This window comes from Mizuhopecten yessoensis, unplaced genomic scaffold (assembly GCF_002113885.1).
Source record: "Mizuhopecten yessoensis strain PY_sf001 unplaced genomic scaffold, ASM211388v2 scaffold7473, whole genome shotgun sequence".
Taxonomy (NCBI): Eukaryota; Metazoa; Mollusca; class Bivalvia; order Pectinida; family Pectinidae; genus Mizuhopecten; species Mizuhopecten yessoensis.
This window is the reverse complement of record NW_018407065.1, coordinates 1329442-1351659: the sequence shown is the minus strand read 5'-3', so window position 1 is coordinate 1351659 and position 22218 is coordinate 1329442. Positions and strand designations below refer to the sequence as shown.

Below are 22218 nucleotides of genomic sequence, written 5' to 3'. Positions count from 1 at the left end.
TCAAGGCAGTTGTTGCACTTGAGCTTCCTGTTGATCTGACCGTTGTGGAGCACGACTGCTCTGTATCTTCCGATTTCCATAGATATTTCGAATGGCTGTGAGAATTTGTTTACCACAGCTATTCTGTCACCTGTCTCGCAGTTTGTAAGCCTACCATCGACTCTCAGTTTCTCTCGATAGAAACTTACAATCTCGATGTCTCTAATTGTGAAGATCCTTCGAATCTGGCCATCGTCAGCGGAAAGCGGTATATTCTTCACCCTGACCGTCATCATCGTATCCCTTCTCTGAGAATATAACGACGGCCGTGAAGGGTTAGAGTTGTATATCGGGATAGTTTTTGCTCGAAGATGTATCCCTGAAGTGAGCAGAGCGTCTCTACTCTTTTCACAGTCGGTGTATATTCTCCACAGATCACGTACACGTTGGATACCAACTATTGTCTCTCCTGGAATGGATCGTGATATCGCTTTGTATAATTCAACATGGTTGAGCCACTGCTCTCTCGGCGGCATATTCAGACCAAATATGTCAGACTTTTTAATGAAAACCGGCTTAGTCGAGTTTAATAAAATTGCGTTCCGAAAAACCAATCTCAATAATATATTGGGAAATTAACCTTAATATCAATGCTGTACTAGAGTACACAAATGAATTCATATTCAAAACCTTACAGAACAACAAACTAAAAGAGTTCAGATGGAAATTATTAAATAAAATCCTAGTATCAAAGCAAATACTACATAAATGGAAATTGAGTGATACACCTAATTGTAATGTTTGCAACATACCAGAAGACTATGAACATGTTTTCATCAAATGTAGATATCTACAAAGTTTTAATAATAAAATTAAGCACCTTTTTGATAAACTTGGATATAAAAAGGATATGTTGACTTTAAAAAACTTAGCAATTGGATATAAAATAGAACACCCAAATTATAATGAACTCAATCACCTCCTAACAATTATAGGCTTTGTAATCTATAAATGTTATTACATAAGTGAGGCAAAAACTAAACAGGTAAATTTAACAAGCATATTTAAACAATATATACAAACAACAGTAGATATTAACAAATACAGAAATAAACAATGTAAAATTTTCCTAGACACTCTGCATCTCTTGTAGGTACACATCTTCAAACACTTGTAATCTCCACAGAAAAATTCGGGAATCACTTTCATCGAATGAAAACACTCCATCACTGAAACGACACTGAAAAAAAGGAAAAATGACTGATTAACGTGACACTGTACTATGTGTTAATTGTATTTAGTTCTCTGACACTACCCCCCCCCCCCTCATATTTATGTAATGACAAATAAGATAATTATGTATATAAAAAATATTGATAACAAAGTTAGATAATCGATTTGATACGACTAAAATAGTAAATCATGCTACCTATTGTCCTTTTATGATACCCCGAAGGTGGAACACGTGGGTGATACATCAATAAGGAACCTACCCCACACAACAATGCAACAACATATCGCTAGAAAGTAAACAAATATAACAACTCTTTGTTATTACTTACCTATACCCTTCAATGTATGTCCACAAAATACAACGGGAACGCGTATAAACATCCAGACACCGCACCAAATTCCGCACACATGGAGACACCATAGACACACTATGTTTTATGAAAAAACACATAACTACCAATATTGAAATGATTTTCTGAAATGGATAAAATATTCAAACAAAATATTCTTTTTGACCTTTCGATATCCCTCTCTCTTCCTCCCAAAAACACGCCCAAAAAACTCGACAATTTCGACAATTTTTAGAAGTTGAAAATACTATCATAACACTATGTAATTGGTTCAATATTTATTTAATTGGGAAAAATCTCGTTTCTTTCTTTAAGGAATATTACAACCGGAATATGAAAGACATAACCATGGAAATGGTAAAAGATGCTGAAGTTGGCGTAAGTAGAAAGCACAGTAACTTTACTGGTCATGTTTTATATATCGACCTCGTATTGAAACTATCTTATTTTGTCGATAAATTTCAGTAAGTCTGTACTCAACGTGAAATTAACTATTTTTGTGACGTACGACATGACTACAATCTTTGAAGTCGTGGTTCAACAAATTAGAATTAACCAAACCAAACCAACTAAATTGCCAGTAAGAAGTAATTGGGCGTATTTGGGATGTTTTGTTTTAAATGAAATATTTTTGCACAGGATTATGTCGGCGACAAAAACATGCAGAAAAAGAGAGCAAGATTTAAAGAGATTCTGACCGAGCATGCCATGATGGCTACTGTCCATGGAGTGGCGCATATTATTGTTGCCAAGCAGACATACAAGAAGATTCTGTGGATAACTCTTTGGCTGTTGACCGTTGGAGCCCTCTGTTACCAGATTTTTAAATTATCGTCTCTGTTTCTTTCCCGACCGAAGCAAACGTCATTAGATTTGAAATTTGGAGCGTTGCATTTTCCTGCAGTTTCTTTTTGCAACATCAACCCTTTGAAAAAGATGCAACTTGATGAACTTTCCATTCCGTTGAAATTTTTTATGACGTTATCAGAAGTAGAGGTAAACATGTGTATTTTATAGTTCAAATCAAATGTTTTCATGCAGAGTTGTAATCGAATGTCTCCATTAAAAATATCTGTATCGCTGTCAAAAATTATAGCAATTATAATAATGCCATGACAACTTTGCATTTTCTTGACTCGTTTATTCTTTTTTCAACGAAACGAGTTTTTTCGGGAAATTATGGATTTCAACTTACTCATGGAATTTACTGAACAAGCTTGGGTATTTCGCTCTGGTTCGGTTTAAAAATATTTTGATCAATCTAACGTACAGCTTAAATCTGACAGTGCAAGTCAAAAACACTTTTAATCGAGTTAAAAAAAAAAATCTGGTTTTGAGATCCATCCCATCTCTTCTGACAATCGTTTCTAAGGAAGTGCCGACAGTTTAGTTTGCCTTTACTTGGTAACGAGTATGGGTATTGGTGAGTATGAAAAGCGCATTACCTGACAAACCGGTTATCATTCAACAACTGACCGTTTTACGATTCAATGCACCGTGCGCCCTGATTGGCAACCGATATCAAAAATCAAACGCACTCACGTGAAGACTTTGAAACACTGCCAAGCTGGTTGATACTTATGGCGCATTCTCGAAATTGTGTATCAAAAATAAAAGGTATACATTTCAATAAATCCCATATATATCATCGGTCTTTCACGTGCATAGATCTGAGCCTACACACGGAAACTTTGTTATGAACTCTTAGTCTTCGTCGTGCAGACGTTTTACTAGCAAAACACGTACAAAATGCGATAATCCCAGGTGTGTTGTCGTCAACATTGTGAAATCNGGGCGGGGTCGTATTTTACTATTATTTTTTCACTTTTCTCAGATAAAGATTCAAAATCGTGAAAGTGTTCTATTTTTATAGCATATTAGTGTCACATTGCGCACACGTTTAACGAATGATAAATGGATTGATCGATAATGCGCTTTTTATACTCAGCGAGACCCATACTCGTTACCAAGCAAATACATTCACAAATGTCACCGCTTCCTTAGATACTACAGCCGAAAGAGATTGTCACTGGGAAAGATCTCAAAACCATATTATTTTCTAAATCTCAATTGAAAACTTTTTCATTTATATTGTCAGTTTTAATAAATTATTCAATCTAAATATTACATTCAGGAAGGTTATATATAATGCCCTGATTTAAGCAAAATGATTGTAATTTTAAAATCTTGCTGGGTTTTTTCCTGTGCAGTTAAAAGAAAAATCCAAACGGGACCAGCCCATAATTATGGATAAAAATAACCCAGAGTTTCCATTCCTGAGGAAGTTTGAGAAATATGGCATTGCTAAAGAAGAATGGGATCTCGCAAAGAACATTCCGGACAACCATTTTCAAGTTCGGAATATGCTTGTCTCTGATTTAATACAAAAAATGGATGCGTAAGTTTCCACTTTACAGCTTTTCAACAATGACATTAAAAAATAATTTTGATGTAAACATTTTCTTGTTTAGTCTCGCGGTGGCCAAGTGGTTATGGCGTGTGACATTCTACTACCACTAGCCCTCCACCACTGGGTCGCGGGTTGAGGTCTTCGTGGGGCAGAAGCCAGGTACTGGCCGTATGTCGGTGTTTTCTCCAGGAACGCCGGCTTTCCTCCACCAACCAAAACCTGGCACGTCCTTAAATGACCATAGCTGTTAAAATAAGACGAAAAACAAAATCAAACCAAACCAAAAAAGTTTAGTCTCACTTTTTCGTATCAATTGTGGTTTCCATTATTGCTTCTCGGTCGGTATCAGGTTTATGATTGAAAAAACTGAGAATTAAATAGCGTGATGAATTTACTAGTGAAGCTTAAATGTATATATGTCATAATTCTATGACGCTCTACATTTCTGATTAAATATGTGCGTAGGCCAGATCATAATTGACTTTCCCCAATAGAACAATTTTTGATTATCGAAATATATAACCCGAAGTTTCCTTTTAACAGACTTCTACTTTCAGAAAAAAAACAAGAATGACCTGATACAGTTTGTTTAGTTCTTAAGGAATACCTCTTACTACCTAATGTCTATAAATATCTAAATGCAGATATGTTATAGATAAAAAAAAATCTATTTGTTACAATGTAACAACTATCCGTTCAATTTTTTAAAACGTTCATTGCACTAGTTTTAGCTTAAATTGGTATGCGTGACGCCGCAGCTTTGGGTAGTCTTTTATTGTAACCAATAGTCTCAATCTGAAACTAATTTCAAACTTATGTTTCATGCTCCAGAGAAAAGGAAATAAGACGAAAAGTATACAATCATTTGATGAATGCAATAATAGTACCGCAGTGCAAAACAATATATACTCCCGTCCCATGCATATCTGACACTTATAATCCTTCTGGTGCATATCTCAATGTCTGAAAATATGGAAACGTCAGGAGTAGAAACAACGCTTGTACTGGCTTACTTGGGAAGGTTTAGAAATATTCCTCGACTGTTCCTGCATATCAAAAACTCACAGTATATACCGCAAGAGGCGACCTATGTGATAAAACCCTGCAGAATTGGGGATTTGCTTTTGCGTCATCTATTAGGGGTTTTGTTTTTTGTTTGAATTGTTTTACGGCCTATCGACAATGCGAATCATTTAGGGCCAAACGACATGTTAAAGTAGGCAATCAAAGAAATAATTGCATTAAACTAGAAATTAAAAGGTTTAAACGGTGTTAATATATATCAACAGGGAACGAATTGGGTGTAAACTATATCAGATCTTATATAAAGACCAATTGAATGTAAATAATCACATATTGATTGAACAGAAACTGTATCAAATGATCTTTTCATACACGACAATACATTATAGAATCTGTCACGTTTCTGTTTGAAATCGACGCATTCAATCATGAAATGTTTGACTGTAATTGGCTGTACAAAAGCGACCGAAAAAAATCTGCTGCACCCATTGCAATATTTCGGATTTTTATCTTTCTTTTTGCTTCTAACTATCTCTCATTTCCTAGCGCCTTGCTTGGCAACACCTCACTTTTGGCATGAATTTTAAAAGTTCGCCAAGGTGAGGAAGGCAATGGGCATACCAAATTCCTTACAAATTGTAGTTGTTTTTCTCTGCTTTTCGTTCAGAATTTTTTGTAATGGCAACAACTGTTTCACCCGTTGTCTGTATACTTTGTCCGGGCGGAATGCTGGACTCTGTACGTTCGATGATATTTCAAAACATGAACATAGAGATTGAAATTTCCCTCTTTTTTACCAATAATCGATTGAGCGAAAAAAATAAAATTGTTTATCAGTTGTACAGGCGATACAGGCATATTTCGCTATTAGACGTATATGCTTTATGCTCATAAAGTATGTGCAAGTTTTGAACACTTTTAAGCTTTGTATTTATTATTGTATAATAAAAAATACTGACAAATTGTGTCTTTTTTAGAAGCGAATTGTTGAGAGTTGGCCATTCGCTTGACGATATGCTGCTTCATTGCTCCTTCAACTCGAGGCGTTGCAATTCGAGGTATGGCAATAACGACAATTTTTGTTGATATAGAATTTAAAACAAATTACTTTAATATCTTATTATTATATGGTATCGAGACACAATAATTTATTTTGCAGTGATTTTGCGCACTTCAAGAGTGGTCGTTTTGGAAACTGCTACACACTGCAATCCGATAGATTTGTCTCTACAGTACCAGGTCCATCCCATGGTAAATATTTTCGGTTATCGTTTGACACGTTCTTTTGCATGTGAAGAAAGAAATGTCACTTGAATGATATTATTCTCTCTTACATCGTTTACATGTGTGAATGTCTGAGCTGTCCTTGACGCTTTCTGCATGGAATATTTCAGTGAAAAAGTACTCTAAAATCGGCATTAGATCCGCGATATCGCATGACGGCATGGAGGCCGAAAACCAACATTCACATAGATAACCAATACATACATTAAAAAAAAAAATGAACGATAAATCAAATTAAACAAACCAATCAGTCATTCGTTAAATTTTCATTCTTTCCGTGTTATTGAAACTTTAATTGACGAGATGCAGGTTGAATACATGTATGTATTTAGTGTTATGGTATGTAAATAACAATTTTGTAAACAACAATAATGCATTATTTATTGTAGGTCTTACACTGATGCTGAACCTTGATTCGCATGAATACGTGAGTCCGTACAGCAGTGGACACGGACTAAAGCTCGTGGTGCATGAACCGGGCACATATCCATTTATTGAAGAACAGGGAGTGACTTTAGCACCAGATTGGACATTCATCAGTCTCAAGCAGGTATACGATGGAATTACAATTATGTTTTAGAATTATATTTTTGAAGTACACGTCTCTGCCATAGTTATATGAAAACAGATACTAGGTCCCTCCGGGTTATTAAACCTGTTCTTGCATCAAACAAGGACACATGGAGATTGTTGGAATATACATAAGAGTTTACTGCAGAATATTTACTTTAGTTTAGTAGTGTTTAACGTCCTATAGACAGTTATGGTTATTAAAGACGGCCTCCCATGGCAAGATGCATGCGCGAAGTGTATGCGTGTTTGTTTTGGGAGGCTGCGATATGTTCGTGTTTGCCACCTTGTGATAGCGCGAAACTGATGCCGACTTTATAGTGCTACCTCACTGAAACATACTACCGAAGACACCCAGCAGGACCCCCCACCCCGTCACATTATTCTGACAACTGGCGAACCAGTCGTCCCACTCCTAAATTGCTGTGTGTTGAGCAGGATTAGAAACTACCATTTTTACAGACTATGGTATGTCTCGGCTATGGAACAGAACCCAAAGCCTTCCTCACAGGGGCGAACGCTGTAGAAAATTGGTTCCAGGAAATAAGCCCGAAATGGCAGATAATACTTCAGATACATAAACTTCTTCCTTTGGAGTGCTCTTCAATGTTTAAGTGCAAAGGGTAATGTCAACACTCAACTACATTTTTATCAATAAACTAGATAACCACAAAGCGGTTAATAATATGCCCGTCAGTTTGGTTTGGTTTGGTTTTATTTTGTTAAACGTCCTATTAACAGCTAATGTCATTTAAGGACGGCCTCCCCTGTGTGCAAGATGCATGCGTGTAGTGTATGTGTGTGTATTTTAGGAGGCTGCGATATGTTCGTGTTTGTCTCCTTGTGATAAGCGGAACTGATGCCGACTTTATAGTGCTACCTCACTGAAACATACTGCCGAAGACACCCAGCAGGACGCCCCACCCGGTCACATTATACTGACAACGCGCGAACCAGTCGTCCCACTCCTAATTTGCTGAGCGTTAAGCAAGAGTAGAAACTATCATTTTTAAAGACTTTGGTATGTCTCGGGACAGAACCCAAAAGATAAGGTCCTAAATTTAGTCGCCTCTTACGATCATGCAATTGGGGGCAGCAGGTACAATTCTTACGCCCTACCTGCAGGGAATATGCCCGTCAGATATTAAGTGAGCAGTTGCTTGTATCGTTGAAATATACGAATGATTTGTGAGTAATTGATGTTCGGGGATCAATATTCAACATACCTTGCATATCAATGAGTGAAATTAAACATCTTGGGATGTATGTCGTATTGCATTAATGAAACGAAGGGGAATAAGTCTACAAAGTATGATATGATACTTGTGATTACACGCACACAATTGGTTCAGAGGCAAAACTCCGTCAATTGGAGACAAATAATAGTGATTATCGAACTGGTTCGCGCTGTCATGGTCATTAACAAACACATGAAGCTTTAAGTTAATCGGTAGAAAACTACTCAAGGTATAAAGTAGACACATTTTCATCAATGGAATAAGGGGCATAAAACCCGTAATTATTGTCAGATAACGGTGGTTATCAAGCTCTGCCGAGCTTTCGTGCAATTTATCAAAAGGGCATAACTCCTTAAATAACAGTCGGACAATAGTGATGACCGACCGACCGACCGTCTGCCCGCCCGCTCACGTGATGACCTAAAACGTCCCGTATTCGACGGGCGTGAACACCGATGTAACTTCTCCACTAAGACACATACCGGGTAATGCTCATTGTTTTGTGTTATTCTTTTTCAGAAAAAAATAAACAGACTTGGACATCCACATGGGAACTGCGAAAAGCACCTTGAATACAAAAGCAAATACGGGATAACATATACAAGAATGGTACGCAAATACATGATACAAGAGAGTAGTTGTACCTGTAGCTTCTATTTCTTAATTAACCACAAGCAAGTATTCTTTTTATTAGATTCTTAACGGCCTATCAAAACATAATAGATCGCTAATGACATGGAATATGTCATAGCAAAATTGAAGGCTCAGTGTGAACCACCTTGTGGATGAGACGAGAGAGCTAGTAAAACTTACAAGCTTTGAAGTCAGGAGTCGCCCCATTGTAATCTTCAAAGACAAGTATCAGCTTAGTGATTGGTCAGGTTTTTTTTACCTGAAACCAATCAAATTGCTAGCTGCGTGCCTTCAATTTTGATATGAAATATCCCATGGGTGCAGAGAGCGAAAGTGAGCGTAACCCCTGGAGTATGATTTTGATTACAGCACAAGCAAGCTGAAGATAATACACATATGCCGTATTAAATATTTCAAAGAGTAAAGGCCAAAGCATAGGTCATAATGGTCTACTTTTCGTAAACTGCACTCAACCATCCAAACATGTATTTGTATACAAATTCCGGGTACTCAAGGTGTACTGATATGCTCCGTATATGTTTTTTTTCTATTACCGATGTCTGACGTCACAAAACACATCACAATGACCTACTTTTCAAGCACTTATCTCCGCTATCATACGAAGTAACTTAATAGAAAATTGTAAAACAACAGTTAGATACATGTATTTATTGTGTCGAACAAAAGATAATGCAATCATGTAACGATATAATTGAAATGTTCTCTTGTTGGTTGAAGGTCAACACAATCTAATAATAGAGTAATAGCCATTTTACGTTGCAATATTTACTGATAACAGGTTAAATATTGTAATTTCTTGTCAAAGCATTGGTTCCTTTTTATATGCGACTGTGATGTTATAAACTTTGATAAAAGTGTTTTACAATCAATAAAATAAAGTTTAAAATCAGCAGGTGTTAGTGTAGTAATAGAGCCATTTTACGTCGCGATTTGTCGAAACAAAGAGAATGAATTTATGTAACGATATAATGGAAATGTTCTCTTGTTGGTTGAAGGTCAACACAATCTGATTATAGAGTAGTAGAGCCATTTTACGTCGCGATTTGCATGTACATCACCAAATCTGGTTACTCCATGTTAAATATCATTCAGCATTAAGGGTAATAGTTGGTTCACCCGTTGTCAGTATCAAGTGACTGGGTGAATGTAGTGCTGTTGAAAGGTCTTGTATTCTGTGACCCTTACTCTCATCCCTTGGATACGCCGGCCCCTTTTTAAGAATGTTGACTCTCTTCTGGTAAATTTCAGAGCGAATTTTATTTTAAAGTTAAGTACTCTGTGACATTTTATGGTTCTAGTAGTGGCTGATAATTACCTTTGTGTCTCAGTAAAAGGGAATGACAAAACACTTTGTTTTTTTCTTATATAATTTAGGCATGTGAACAGATTTGTCTTATCACCCTGACGGAAGACATATGTGACTGTACAACGGGTTTCGTGTCTATCGACAAATCGATAGTTACCAACTCAACATCAACATGCAGTTCAGTTAATGGTAACTAGACATTTAAAGATATGAGCGAAAATTAATTCACCAAATTTCGCACCAAATCTGCGCTTTCGGAAGGAGCCAAATACAAAGGCAGTTAATCAAACCAAACCGACCCAGCACACACGTATACATTAAGCACATGGACCTTCGTCGTTTGCAATTTTGATTGGACCCTAGGCTCCATTAATCAAACTAAACTTATCAGCACTTATTAAAAGCTTTCTGCTAAGCAGAGAGCAAAATTTACAAACCCATTTTTAGGCTTAGCATGTCTGTCTGAAAGCTTACAACCTTCATCATTTAGATGAACGCTCATCACCAAGACCAAAAACGAAATCTTATCGAGTATTTTTGTTTGGGATTTTACGTCTTTGTGACAGCCAAGCTCGTTTAAAGTTGGTTTCCACAGATGATACAAAGGACAAACAATCGACTACTTACTTCAATTAGGTTAGCTGTTTGATAACTTGTTTGCAAGACGGGTAGGTAAATTGATATATTTATATGATTTACGAGCAAAACAAAATATGAACATTTTTAAAGTCCATACATATTACTTATCCTTAAATATTGTTTTACGCCGGTGTTTGATTATGCATTCATCAATTTGTTTTTAAATGTTGTTTAAGCTAACCGTGGAATGAATAATAATATTCAATAGTTAGGTATATTAATATGGAACATGATACTTTTCCGCTTGTCATGAGGATTCCATTTATTTATTTGTAGAAGTGTGTTCCTTATTGGTACTGAAAGCGCAATTGAAGGGTGATCTTCATTGTCCATGCACCAATCCCTGCAGGTAAGACATTGAAGGGATAAAAGACAAATAATATTTGACGGAATAATTTATCAGTGACGACAATCCTATTGTATCAAAAATACAAATTGTTTAAGCACAGACATCGCTTATTAATTTTCTTTTCTGATGAGAGAACATACTTTTTATATAATCGTACACTTATTACCAGAAAATGTACACAAAAAAGTATGATGAAGTGTAAATGGTAAGTTTGATAGGCAAAGCAAGCACCAATACGCTGTTGAATTAATAAATGTTCACAGAAATTAGCGATTAGAACACCAGACAGTTTAACAAGTAGGATATCGTGTTCGGTTAGAAACACATGAAAAGTTAGTTGCTGCACAGCAGACCGCAGTGAGAAAATTGTCCTCTCGCGACTGCGCATAGGCCATACCTACATCACAAATGACTACATTTTGCGTAAGGAAGACCAGCCTTATTGTCTGGCATGCGATCAACCATTTATAGGCAAACACTTTATGATTGAATGTGCTGATTTTAAATAAATACGTGACAGATTTTATGATGTGCCATCTATGAAAAGATTACTCGATACAGTTTCTCTGCAATTAATACATGACTATTTACACTCTATTGATCTTTGCAATAAAATATGATATATTGTGCAGCCAATTTGTTCGATTTGATGTATTTCTTTAATACTTTACACATTTAAGCCATTTAGTTTTGGTTTGATGTGTTATTTTCGTGAATGTCTCTTTTTACAGTGTTGTTGGCCCTAAATGACTCCCATTGTCGAAGGGCCGGTAAACAATACACAAACAAATCGCTGCACAGTACTATGTTCTTCCAGGTTTTTCAATCTATTCTACGACACATGATTTAATGCGATGGTTCCTGGAGCCAGTATATAAAACATATCTGTACAGTGAGCTGGTTGTAATATTTGTGTTTTGCATAGACAATTCATGCTACAACTGTGGCAATGAGATGAGTTGTGGGAAAATACAGACTTGCTTGCTCCATTAAAACATACTAGAAGGCACTATTTTTATATCATTTGGACATTTACTCAAGACAGCACTAGCAATCTTAAAAAACAAGTTTTATAAGACATATCAATTGTTTTAAAATACTATCTATCTGGTTTATGTTTGATCAATATGATTATTTACAACTTTTTTCATACACATAGTTAACAAAATCTGACCATTTTCAACGACTATTAAAAAACAACCGAGATGTTTATGAATTTTAACAATACCTTTAAGGAAATAACAAATAAGATTGAGCTGTCTCAGTATACGTATTACTCAATATTAATAGTGGTTCTGTTTTACTACGGTTAAATCTAAATTAGTCCTTAACATTAAAGCATGTAACATAAATTGCCTAACAGAACTGCTTTATTATCTAACCTATCTTAATGCAGCGAGACCCACTTCTCTACCACTGTATCAAGTCTTAGATGGCCACATGAAGAATACATGGTAAGACTACATTGTTATTTATCAGATTCGTTTCAATTAATATCGTCGGTGTTTCCAACGGAAGCCGTCTTCAAGTTACATAAGACGCAGCATGATCATTAAACCAAACAAGACGAACATATTTTTCGAACTGCTACGTTTTAATGTATATTAGGTTCTCAGAACACTACTTGACATCTCAAAGTAGTAAACGCTTGTTTTGATGACGTGAAATTATGTTGTCACTTTCGAACACATGACATTATATTCGCTATATGGGGGGGGGGGGGCTTTACCTCTTTACAACTACTATAAGATAATATGAGAAAACATTAACCACTAATAATAGGGCCACTTAATGGTACTATATAATATAATTTATGTGGTTTTACCAGTATTAAGACTTCAAGCATGAAAACGAAAAGCCATGTTCAATTTCGATATTTTCCTTGTTATTATAAACTGTGATTATTATTCATCATTCAATTTATTGTTTTAATTTGTTTTATTTTAAATTCATTTTCTTGAAGGAACTACCCATTAAAAACAATAATGTGATAGGTGAAAGATGAAATCGGCAATCACATTACAAGAATTGTAATGTATAATAAACTGCTGATTGATTGACTTATTTTAACTGTTTGCAAATATACTTCCAGACGAATGAGCTAGTCAATCTAATGTGTCAGGAAGAAATCCAAGCTATGAAAATAAAGAACGTGACGGGCCATGACTGCATTGAAATAATGAACGGCACAACCAATGGGTCAATTAACACAGAGAGGTATGTTTGGTTGTCTTTAACTGTTATTCAACATAACTCGACTTAATTAAAATTCATATTTATCAAATAGCATGGCAAGTTTTTAGTAATGTGTGACGTCTTATCTGCAGTATAGTAACCAACAAATTTTGTGTTGGCTACATAATATACAAATAATATCTATGTGTTTAGAAGTTGTAATTATCGTGGTTATAAGAGATCTATTAATATATACTGGTAAAAAATACTAATAAATGATTTGAGAAACAAAATGATCGCAGTGTTTAATTATATTTAATAATACAACCTTTGTGTAGTAACAACTGTTTTTATTGGTCAATCTGCGTTACGCACCATCTCACTATTACACGATCTTCGTATGACTCAAGTAGCAAATGTGAACAGTGTTTTAGGTCAACTTCGTCTTCCAGAAGATACCATTCTGTTACAAGAGGATATGTTTCGGTATTGTGCAACATTTCCCTTTGCCGTTTTCCTTTCAATTGTCCATAATTTTTCGTCTAAATTCTTTATTCTATAACATACATAAGGGGTCGCTGTGGTAGCCCTTTTTTGTTTACCACTATAATAACGATCAGATCAGTGTTGTGCTACGTGCAAAGGCAAGGGTGTACTTGTTATTTTACCCTTTGATTAAGGGACATGTTAACCTTTTTCCCTACTTACGTATTTCATAGCACAGTTCCTCCTGTTTCATATTTTTCGTCTTGGATTATCTCACAACATGGTTGGGTTTGGTTTAATATTGTTTAACGTCCTATCAACAGATATAGTCATTTAAGGACGGCCTCCCCAGTGTGCAAGATGCATGTGTGTAGTGTATGCTTTTGTGTTTTGGGAGGCCGCAGAACTGATGTGATAGCGCAGAACTGATGCCGACTTTATAGTGCTACCTCACTGAAACATACTGCCAAAGACACCCAATAGGACACCCCCATCCGGTTACATTATACTGACAACAGGCGAACGAGTCGTCCCACTCCTAAGTTGTTGAGCGTTAAGCAGGAGTAGAAACTACCATTTTTACAGACTCTGGTATGTCTCGGCAAGGGGACAGAACCCAAAGCCTTTCTCACAGAGGCGAACGCTCAACTAAAGGCCAAAAGTGAGTCATTGCCAAGGGAGACATTAGGAAGAAAAACTTGTTTAGAAAAAGAGAAAAGATAAGATCCCAAATTTAGTCGCCTCTTACGATCATGCAATGGGGCGTTAAACAATACTAAACCAAACCAAACCTTTGTTAAGTTAAAAAACAACTTACTCTTAATTTAAAATAATGAAAGCGAATGTAATATAACGTAAATATAAGGTTTGAAATGCATCTTTTTAACATTTATGAGGGTATGCAACACAGTTCCGTTCAAACATATTCCATGATGCGCGTTAGCGAATTTTGGCTTGGTTTGATATTGTTTAACAGCTTACGATCATGCAATGGGGGCAGCAGGTACAATTATTACGCCCTACCTGCATCTTGGAGAATATGTTTGAACGGAACTGTCTTGCATACCCTCATAAATGTTAAAAAGATGCATTTCAATCCTTAAATATACAAAGGAGTCCAGGGAAATATCATCTCAAAGTAAGACAAGGAAAGCGATAAAAGGATATGTAGATCCTACGCGTTACCAGATTCATTTTTGTTTCCTTAATGTTCCCCTAAGCAGATAACAGAAGAAAACACTAGATTCTGCAGTTCTACATAAGTCACCTTTACGACAACATCTGATGGGATAAAGCTGGCAAAATATGTCCCCTAAACCTACGAATCCCGTCGAAGTGTTGGGAAACGTCGGACAACAATATTAATTTTGTTCTTAATTTGTAGACTCGTGGACAACTTTTTGAAATTAGATCTCTACTTCGAGGAACTAAGCTACGAACACGTTGGAGAAGTCCCGGCATATGATGTAAGTATTGCAAAATCAACTCGGTATACAAAAAGTATTTAATGTTTAATTTTTTTCAAAGCGCATGAGTGAAATTCAAACGTTTCCATACGCTTTCATGCGTCTGGAAAAGTATTTTTGCAATCAATATCAACCACAGTATAAACTTCCAACTCTACTATACTATTCCGATGCCGTCTAAGTTATTAAAAGTATCCACATTTTATTTTTCAGAGCGTCCAGTTTTTGTCAGATATAGGTGGTACTGTTGGTCTGTTTGTCGGCGCATCCGTCCTGAGTGGAGTAGAACTTATCCAAATTCTGGTTGATTGCATCCGGTATTTCATGTTCCGAATCATGAACAAATGATGTTCGTTTAAACGGAAATGTGCAAGTTTATAAAACAACTGAATTTCAGTTTCGAATCGTTGCATTTATCTCTAAGAGGAATTAAAATAAGAAACATTTAAAACTGATTTGCTTCAGAATGCTTGAATGAATGTATTAAAGAAATGTAGCCGTTGCTTTGGTTTTGTTTTGTTTAACGTCCTATTAACAGCTTTGGTCATTTAAAGATGTGCGTCCGTGTGTGTTGTGGCTGCATGCATGTGTGTTGGTGATGGAGACATGGCATGTTGGTGTACTTGACTATTTGTGATAGCGAGGATCTGCTGCCGACAGTATAGTGCTATCTCACTGAAATACCATGCCGAAGGCATCCAGCACAGGTTTCCGCCCGGTCACATTTTACTGACAACGAGCGAACCAGTTGTAATTGTCTTTGAATTTTATCTTATTTTCATTCCATCGATAATTTTAGTCACTTTGGACCAAAAACCGAAAATCAGACGTTTCTATAAATGAGAATACACCTTAAACGTGAAAAGTGTCTGATACCTGTGCAGATTTGGAGATGGAGTAGATCTGCTGTAACCACCTGAATGGTAGAATGGGTCGATAAATGTTGTGAGGATGTAAAATCCAAAACAATCCCATCTATGCTAGATTTCTAAATCATTTTCAAAATTGGAACATTCACAACCTTAGACCGAAGAAACCATGCAAAGTTTCATCTCTCGTACTTTTTGGGTAAAATACATCCATCTCAATCTAAGATGGCCTGATGTCCATTTAGCTTTATCCAAATTGGCTACAATTTAAAGCTGGCACAAATAAGGTTAGTGTGATGTATATGGCTTACGTTCTTCTAATAGCTCAGGGCCCACTTGTATAAAACATCTCAACTATTGAGATTTCCTCAAGTCCAAGATTTCCCATAGACAATACATTGCTTGAGATTTTCCTTAACTTTGAGATGTTTTATACAAGTTGGCACAGGAAATTTAAAGACGTGCATCCATGTGCGTTATTTATGCATGTATGCTTGAGGCGGTATCTTGGTGAATGTGCCTCATTGCGCTACCTCTCCGATTTACCATGTAGAACAACAATGTCTCTGGCGTGAGTCGATGAAATAGTTCATCTTAAAACATGTCTTCGTTCAAAGGCCATAGTCTACATGGCGGGATGCCTTAACAAAATTCTATAGCACAGAGAACGAGTTCCAGTTGTAAGTTAAATGCACTTATTGCGTATTACCGCCCCACCAGAAAATATAATGTGTAGGATTGGATTAGTTTGGTTTTTTGTTTAATTTTGTTTAACATCCTATTAACAGCTAAGGTTATTTAAGGACGTGCCTCCAAGTGTGTAGTGTATGCATGCTTGCGTGTGTGCATGCAGGACACATGATATATTGTTGTGCTTGCCTCCTTGTGAAAGCGTGGATCTGATGCCGACTTTATGTTGCCATCTCGCTGAAATGCGATGCCGAAGGCACCAAGCACAGCATTCCAACCGGTCACATTATACTGGCACTAGCGAACCAGTTGTTCCCATTCCCCTTTAAGCTGAACGTTAAGCAGGGAATAACAACTACCATTTTTAAGGACTTTGGTATGTCCCGGCCTGAGGACAGAACCCATTGCCTTCCTTACCTGGGCGAACGGTAAACACTCAAGCCAAAAATGAGGTGTTGCCAAGCAAAGCGCTAGAGAATAAATAAAAGGTAGTTAGAAATAGAAAGAAAGATAAAGATGCCAAATATTGCAATGGGCACAGCAGATTCATTTTGGTCGCTTTTGTGTCCCCAAATAGAGGACAACAAGCATATCCACGATTATGCAGGGGGTTTCTTCTACAAATGACATAATTGCATGAAAGCTGTAAAATCAACAACCCCAATAGGTGGGAGCAAAGATCCCAGTTTGGTCTCTTGTTTGACATTTCAATATGAAAAAATGACATACAATCTAAGTTCTAGTGTCATTTTCAACGTTAAATATCAACCCACGACCATTTTCGACAATTGAATATATATAGAAACGACATAATGTTTCTTGGATCCATTTTCAACGTTGAATAAGGACTTCTGTCCCTTTTGACAATTGAATATGGAAAACTAATAATTTCCAGAGGTCCATTTTCAACGTTGAATATGGACCCGGGTCATTTGCTTTAACAATTAAATAACAAAAGGTGTCATCATACTCTGGGGTCCGTATTCAGCGTTGAAAATCGACCCACGACCATTCTTGACAATTAAATAAATAAGAACGACAAAATGTTTCTGGGTTCCATTTTCAACGTTGAATAAGAACCTATGTCACTTTTTGACAATTGAATATGGAAATCTTATAATTTTCAGGGGTCCATTTTCAAAGTTGAATATGAACCCGGGTCACTTTTTGACAATTGAATATGAAAAGGTGTCATAATGTTCTGGGGTCCATATTCAACGTTGAATATATGAAAAGGCCATAATGTTTCTGGGATACATTTTCAGCTTTTTATATGGTCCCGGGTTACATTTTGACCTTGGAATTGTGTCGTATTTGTCCATTTTCAACGCTGAATAAGTACCTATGTCACTCTTTGACTATTGAATATGGAAAACTGTATCAGTATTCAGGGGTCCATTTTCAACGTTGAATATGGACCCGGTTCACTTTTTGACAATTTAATGTTAAAAGGTTTTATGATTTTCTGGGGTCAATTTTCAACGTAGAATAAGGACCCGGGGCCATATCAACACATTCAATATAGAAAATTGTCGACATATTTTGAGGTTAATTTTCATGTTCAATATGGACTAAGGACATTTTAACCAGTAGTAAATTGAAAAGAAAGTATGAAAAGTAGGTCAAAATGACATCATTATGTCAAAATAGTTTAATGTTTGTTTTGTAACCCGTTGACTATTCAAAAACAATACATGCATGGTGTGTATGTCACAGGGACGTAATTTGGTTAAGCATCATTTTTTCATTTATGCTAATTTCTGAACTGAACTTAATGACATTTTAAATAATGTACGTCTTATTTTGAAAAGTAGGTTTATGTATAATTTCTGAATCCTGTAACAATTTATAAAGTACATGTAAAATTATAAAAAGTAGTTCTAGGTGGACCTGGCTTGGAAAAATATATGTAAAGTTTGGAACACTATGACAATGATTTTAAATACATCTCAAATAACGGGTTTTTAACAATCTCATTTTCCATTTACTATTTTGGATAATGAAGTCAACTTTCAAAATTAGGTCACGTTGACCTAATTTTGTCAAACAACTTAAATGTTATTATCTGACCCCTATGACCCTTTTTGACAATGTAGGGCAAATTTTGAAAATTAGGTCAGTCTTCTTATTTTGTCTTACATCTGTTAAAATGTTGCCCCTGCAACCATTTCTGCTAATGTAGGTCAAATCTTCAAAACTAGGTCACAGTGACCCAATTTGGTCAAATAACAGTTAAATGTTTATTTCTGAACCGGAGACGCGTTCTCCCTTGTTCTGGCGTCAGTTTTAATGGCCATTTTAAAGCAAGAAAATATCGTTTTTCCCTATTATTTTACAAATAGCATGCGGTACGTGATAATGAACAGCTGTATTTATTCAGATTGACGCTTAATTTATGAATGAATGAAAAAGGTTCGTAATTTAAATGATGTTTTTGGTTTTCCTTCCCGTTGATCTGGATTTTTCCAGTGTTCTTGCAAGTATGATCGGGTACAAATTTACTTACAGCTTTCACGCTTAGCTATGGCCGCTCATGTGGTGTGTAAGTATTTTTTTCTCGTTCATACTTGCACGAACACTGGAAAGAAACAGATTCAATCCATATCTCGATCATCGACCTGCAGGGGACTGGTTGAAGTTTCCGTCTACATAAAATATGGACAAAATTATCATTGATAATTGAAAAATACCATTATAATAAAAAAAGAATAAACCATTAATGACTTCATATGATGACGGAATTCATTTATTTAAAAAAAAGTTTGTCTCCTGAAATCATGTGATTACTGAATCTTATAACACTTTTGGTTGTACGACAGAGTAGCTTCCCTTGACTGCGAATCTTACGCGTCAATATTTATATTCAGCCGACGGCTTTTTTGAAAACGTGGCAATGAAGATTTTGTTCAGTTGGCTGCATTTGATTTTTTTAAGGCCCTTTAAACAGATAAGTTCAATTAAGGACGTGCATCCATGTAAGTTGTGTAAGTGTGCTGGAGTCAGGATATTTGGGTGTATTTGATTCCATGAAATCGAGAAAAATATATAAATTACCTGCTGTTACCCACTCCGTGTATCGTAAGAGGCGACTAACGTTTAACCCCCTGCAGAATGGGTCGTGACTAACCAAAGTCTTTAAAAATGGTTGTTGTTATTCCCTGTTTAACATTCTGGAATTGCAACATCTGGTTCACATATCAATATAATGTGACCGGGCGATATGCTGCGCTCGGTGCCTTCAGCATGATTTTTCGGTGATATAGCACTATTTAATCGGCATCAGATCTGCGCTATCGTAAAGAGGCAAATTTACACACCAACATACCCTGCCTACTGCAGATACACACGCAAGCACGCATACACAATATATATTGAGGCAAATCCTTAAATGACATTTGTTGTTGATAGTGGAAGTCAAATAAAACCAAACCAAAGGTAGAAACTGGTTTTAACCCCCAATGATAACTCATTATGTATAGGATGTTTCTCACCTCCGGAACAAAAGTTTCTTTTTTAATCTATTTAAGTTTTTGATCCCAAATCACAGTTTTAACACTTACAATTGATAAAAATGTGCATAAGAAGAATGCGAAATAACAAATTGTATTAATTTGCATGTATGGAACTTCAGTGTTAACAGTGCGGATGCAATTTACCAATTCAAAAGTAGGATGACTGATATGATATGCATTGAAGAGACTGTGAACAAACTTACAAGAAAAGTGGAAGAGAATCAAATGAATGTGGATGAACTATTTACAGTATAGAACATGTTAACTAGGCCTATGTATGTAGCCGGGTTCCCCTACAGGGCCATTAAATAATACTCCAAAACCGGCGTTAGGGTTCTCTTAGGTTGTTTATTACGGGTAACCTCATAAACACATATCTACAAATGACAAATACACATTCGTACGTTCTTGAGCTCACAAATATAACATTCATTCATTTTAATATTAACTCAATTTAATTATAATATTAAATTGCTATAGAAGAAAATAATGGAATAGCTACTAATTATTTAGCAGTTACTTACACAAGAATATATATACATTTTCTGGACATGGTGAAACTAAACTAGCGACTGAAATGGAGTCTCCAAACCACATGTTATCTAAAAGTTAATATTTTTTGTAACAATTGTATAAATTATAAATTGTACATAATATATAATATTTAAAACCTACATACAATCAATACTCTCTCACTTATAACACTTACCGCTGTGTAACAGCAAAATGCAGAGATGCCCAAATACGATACCCGACCCCAACTCTCTGGGACATGAATATAGGACACCACGTGACAAACACGACAGGTACACAGGTAACGCACGTGAATAGGACATTAACACGGGTAAAACGCATAACTCGCACAAATTGGACACGGACGTATAAAAAGTAAATGAATAGGGTAAATGAAATACAAGATAAAGAATGTAAAAGATATACAGAAGAAGAATGAAAAGGAGAATGTATATACTTAAAACTCCAAGCACTTAATAGGTGCCTGCCACATGTATATATATATTGAACAGGGGGTTTAAGGAGTTTCCACCCTTCGTAATACACATGTTTTTCTTTTCGTATTTTCGTTTCGTCCTTTTCGTATTGCGTATCGGGCATTCCATGACCGTGGTGTAAATTATAGTAACACCGGGTAAACAATAGTACACGTGCGTGACGATGATATGTCAACACCCGATATCGAGACTTAACTTGGAAATGTGTAATCACACGTACTTCAGAAATAAAGCTTATGATACAAACACATTAATTAACTCACGGGCAAACACTGACATATGATCAGACGACTTCCAAGAAGGTCTATATGAGGCGCATGGAATGCAGACTTATTTGTTTTGTTTACCGACCTCACCTGTACGTATCACGTAAGCAGGCTATGGAATGATGTCCAAAGTGTACATGATTGAGAGTAATTTTGTTCCATATAAGAACAGTAAATTGACAATCAAATCTAGTAATTTAAATTACTTCCGTCGTTTTTTGGTATAGTAAAGAAAATAAGTGTCATTGTATAAATTCTATCCCTCTGCAAAAAGTTCCGTTTTTTTTCAAGGTAGACAACTCTCATCGGGATCAAAATTATTGTAAAATGTAAAATAAATAAATTATAAAGACTTTGTGTGCATTTGGTTCAATTTTTCAGTCTTTTTGTATGAAACTATGTGTCCTGTTTGCTTTTAGCTAGTATTTAGTAACTGTTATCCATACAATTTCAATAAAAAACGCTTTTTGTAACATGTTGTAGATATTTTATGATAAATGAAATATTTTTAGGGTTGATTAGCAATGTTTCTTTTCATTATTTTATTGTTGTTATAGTTTTGAACAATGCCACACGCTCAACTTACTATAACAATAATTTAAGATAAACATTGAGGAAAAGGTGCAACCTAATCATTCAAGTCGGTTAAGAAACGGGAACGTCTTACATAGACCGAACACGGGTAAATTCCAGGCCCCCCCCCCCCCCC

General features: G+C 35.9%; 1 protein-coding gene across 2 annotated transcripts in view; it reads left to right on the top strand.

Annotated features, from left to right (window-relative positions):
• The window catches only part of LOC110453640 (degenerin-like protein unc-105), a 19804-nt gene extending 4148 nt beyond the window's left edge, over positions 1-15656 (top strand). For both annotated transcript variants that reach the window (XM_021502679.1, XM_021502678.1), the window contains 13 exons: positions 1878-1940; positions 2202-2558; positions 3773-3960; positions 5973-6053; positions 6155-6246; positions 6669-6829; positions 8607-8696; positions 10116-10236; positions 10963-11035; positions 12432-12489; positions 13128-13252; positions 15081-15162; positions 15376-15656. In XM_021502679.1, coding sequence (XP_021358354.1) covers positions 1896-1940; positions 2202-2558; positions 3773-3960; positions 5973-6053; positions 6155-6246; positions 6669-6829; positions 8607-8696; positions 10116-10236; positions 10963-11035; positions 12432-12489; positions 13128-13252; positions 15081-15162; positions 15376-15510 — 1608 coding nt within the window. In that variant the 5' untranslated portion in view covers positions 1878-1895 and the 3' untranslated portion in view covers positions 15511-15656. The remainder of the gene's footprint in view (positions 1-1877; positions 1941-2201; positions 2559-3772; positions 3961-5972; positions 6054-6154; positions 6247-6668; positions 6830-8606; positions 8697-10115; positions 10237-10962; positions 11036-12431; positions 12490-13127; positions 13253-15080; positions 15163-15375) is intronic.
• Positions 15657-22218: the final 6562 nt, after the last annotated feature.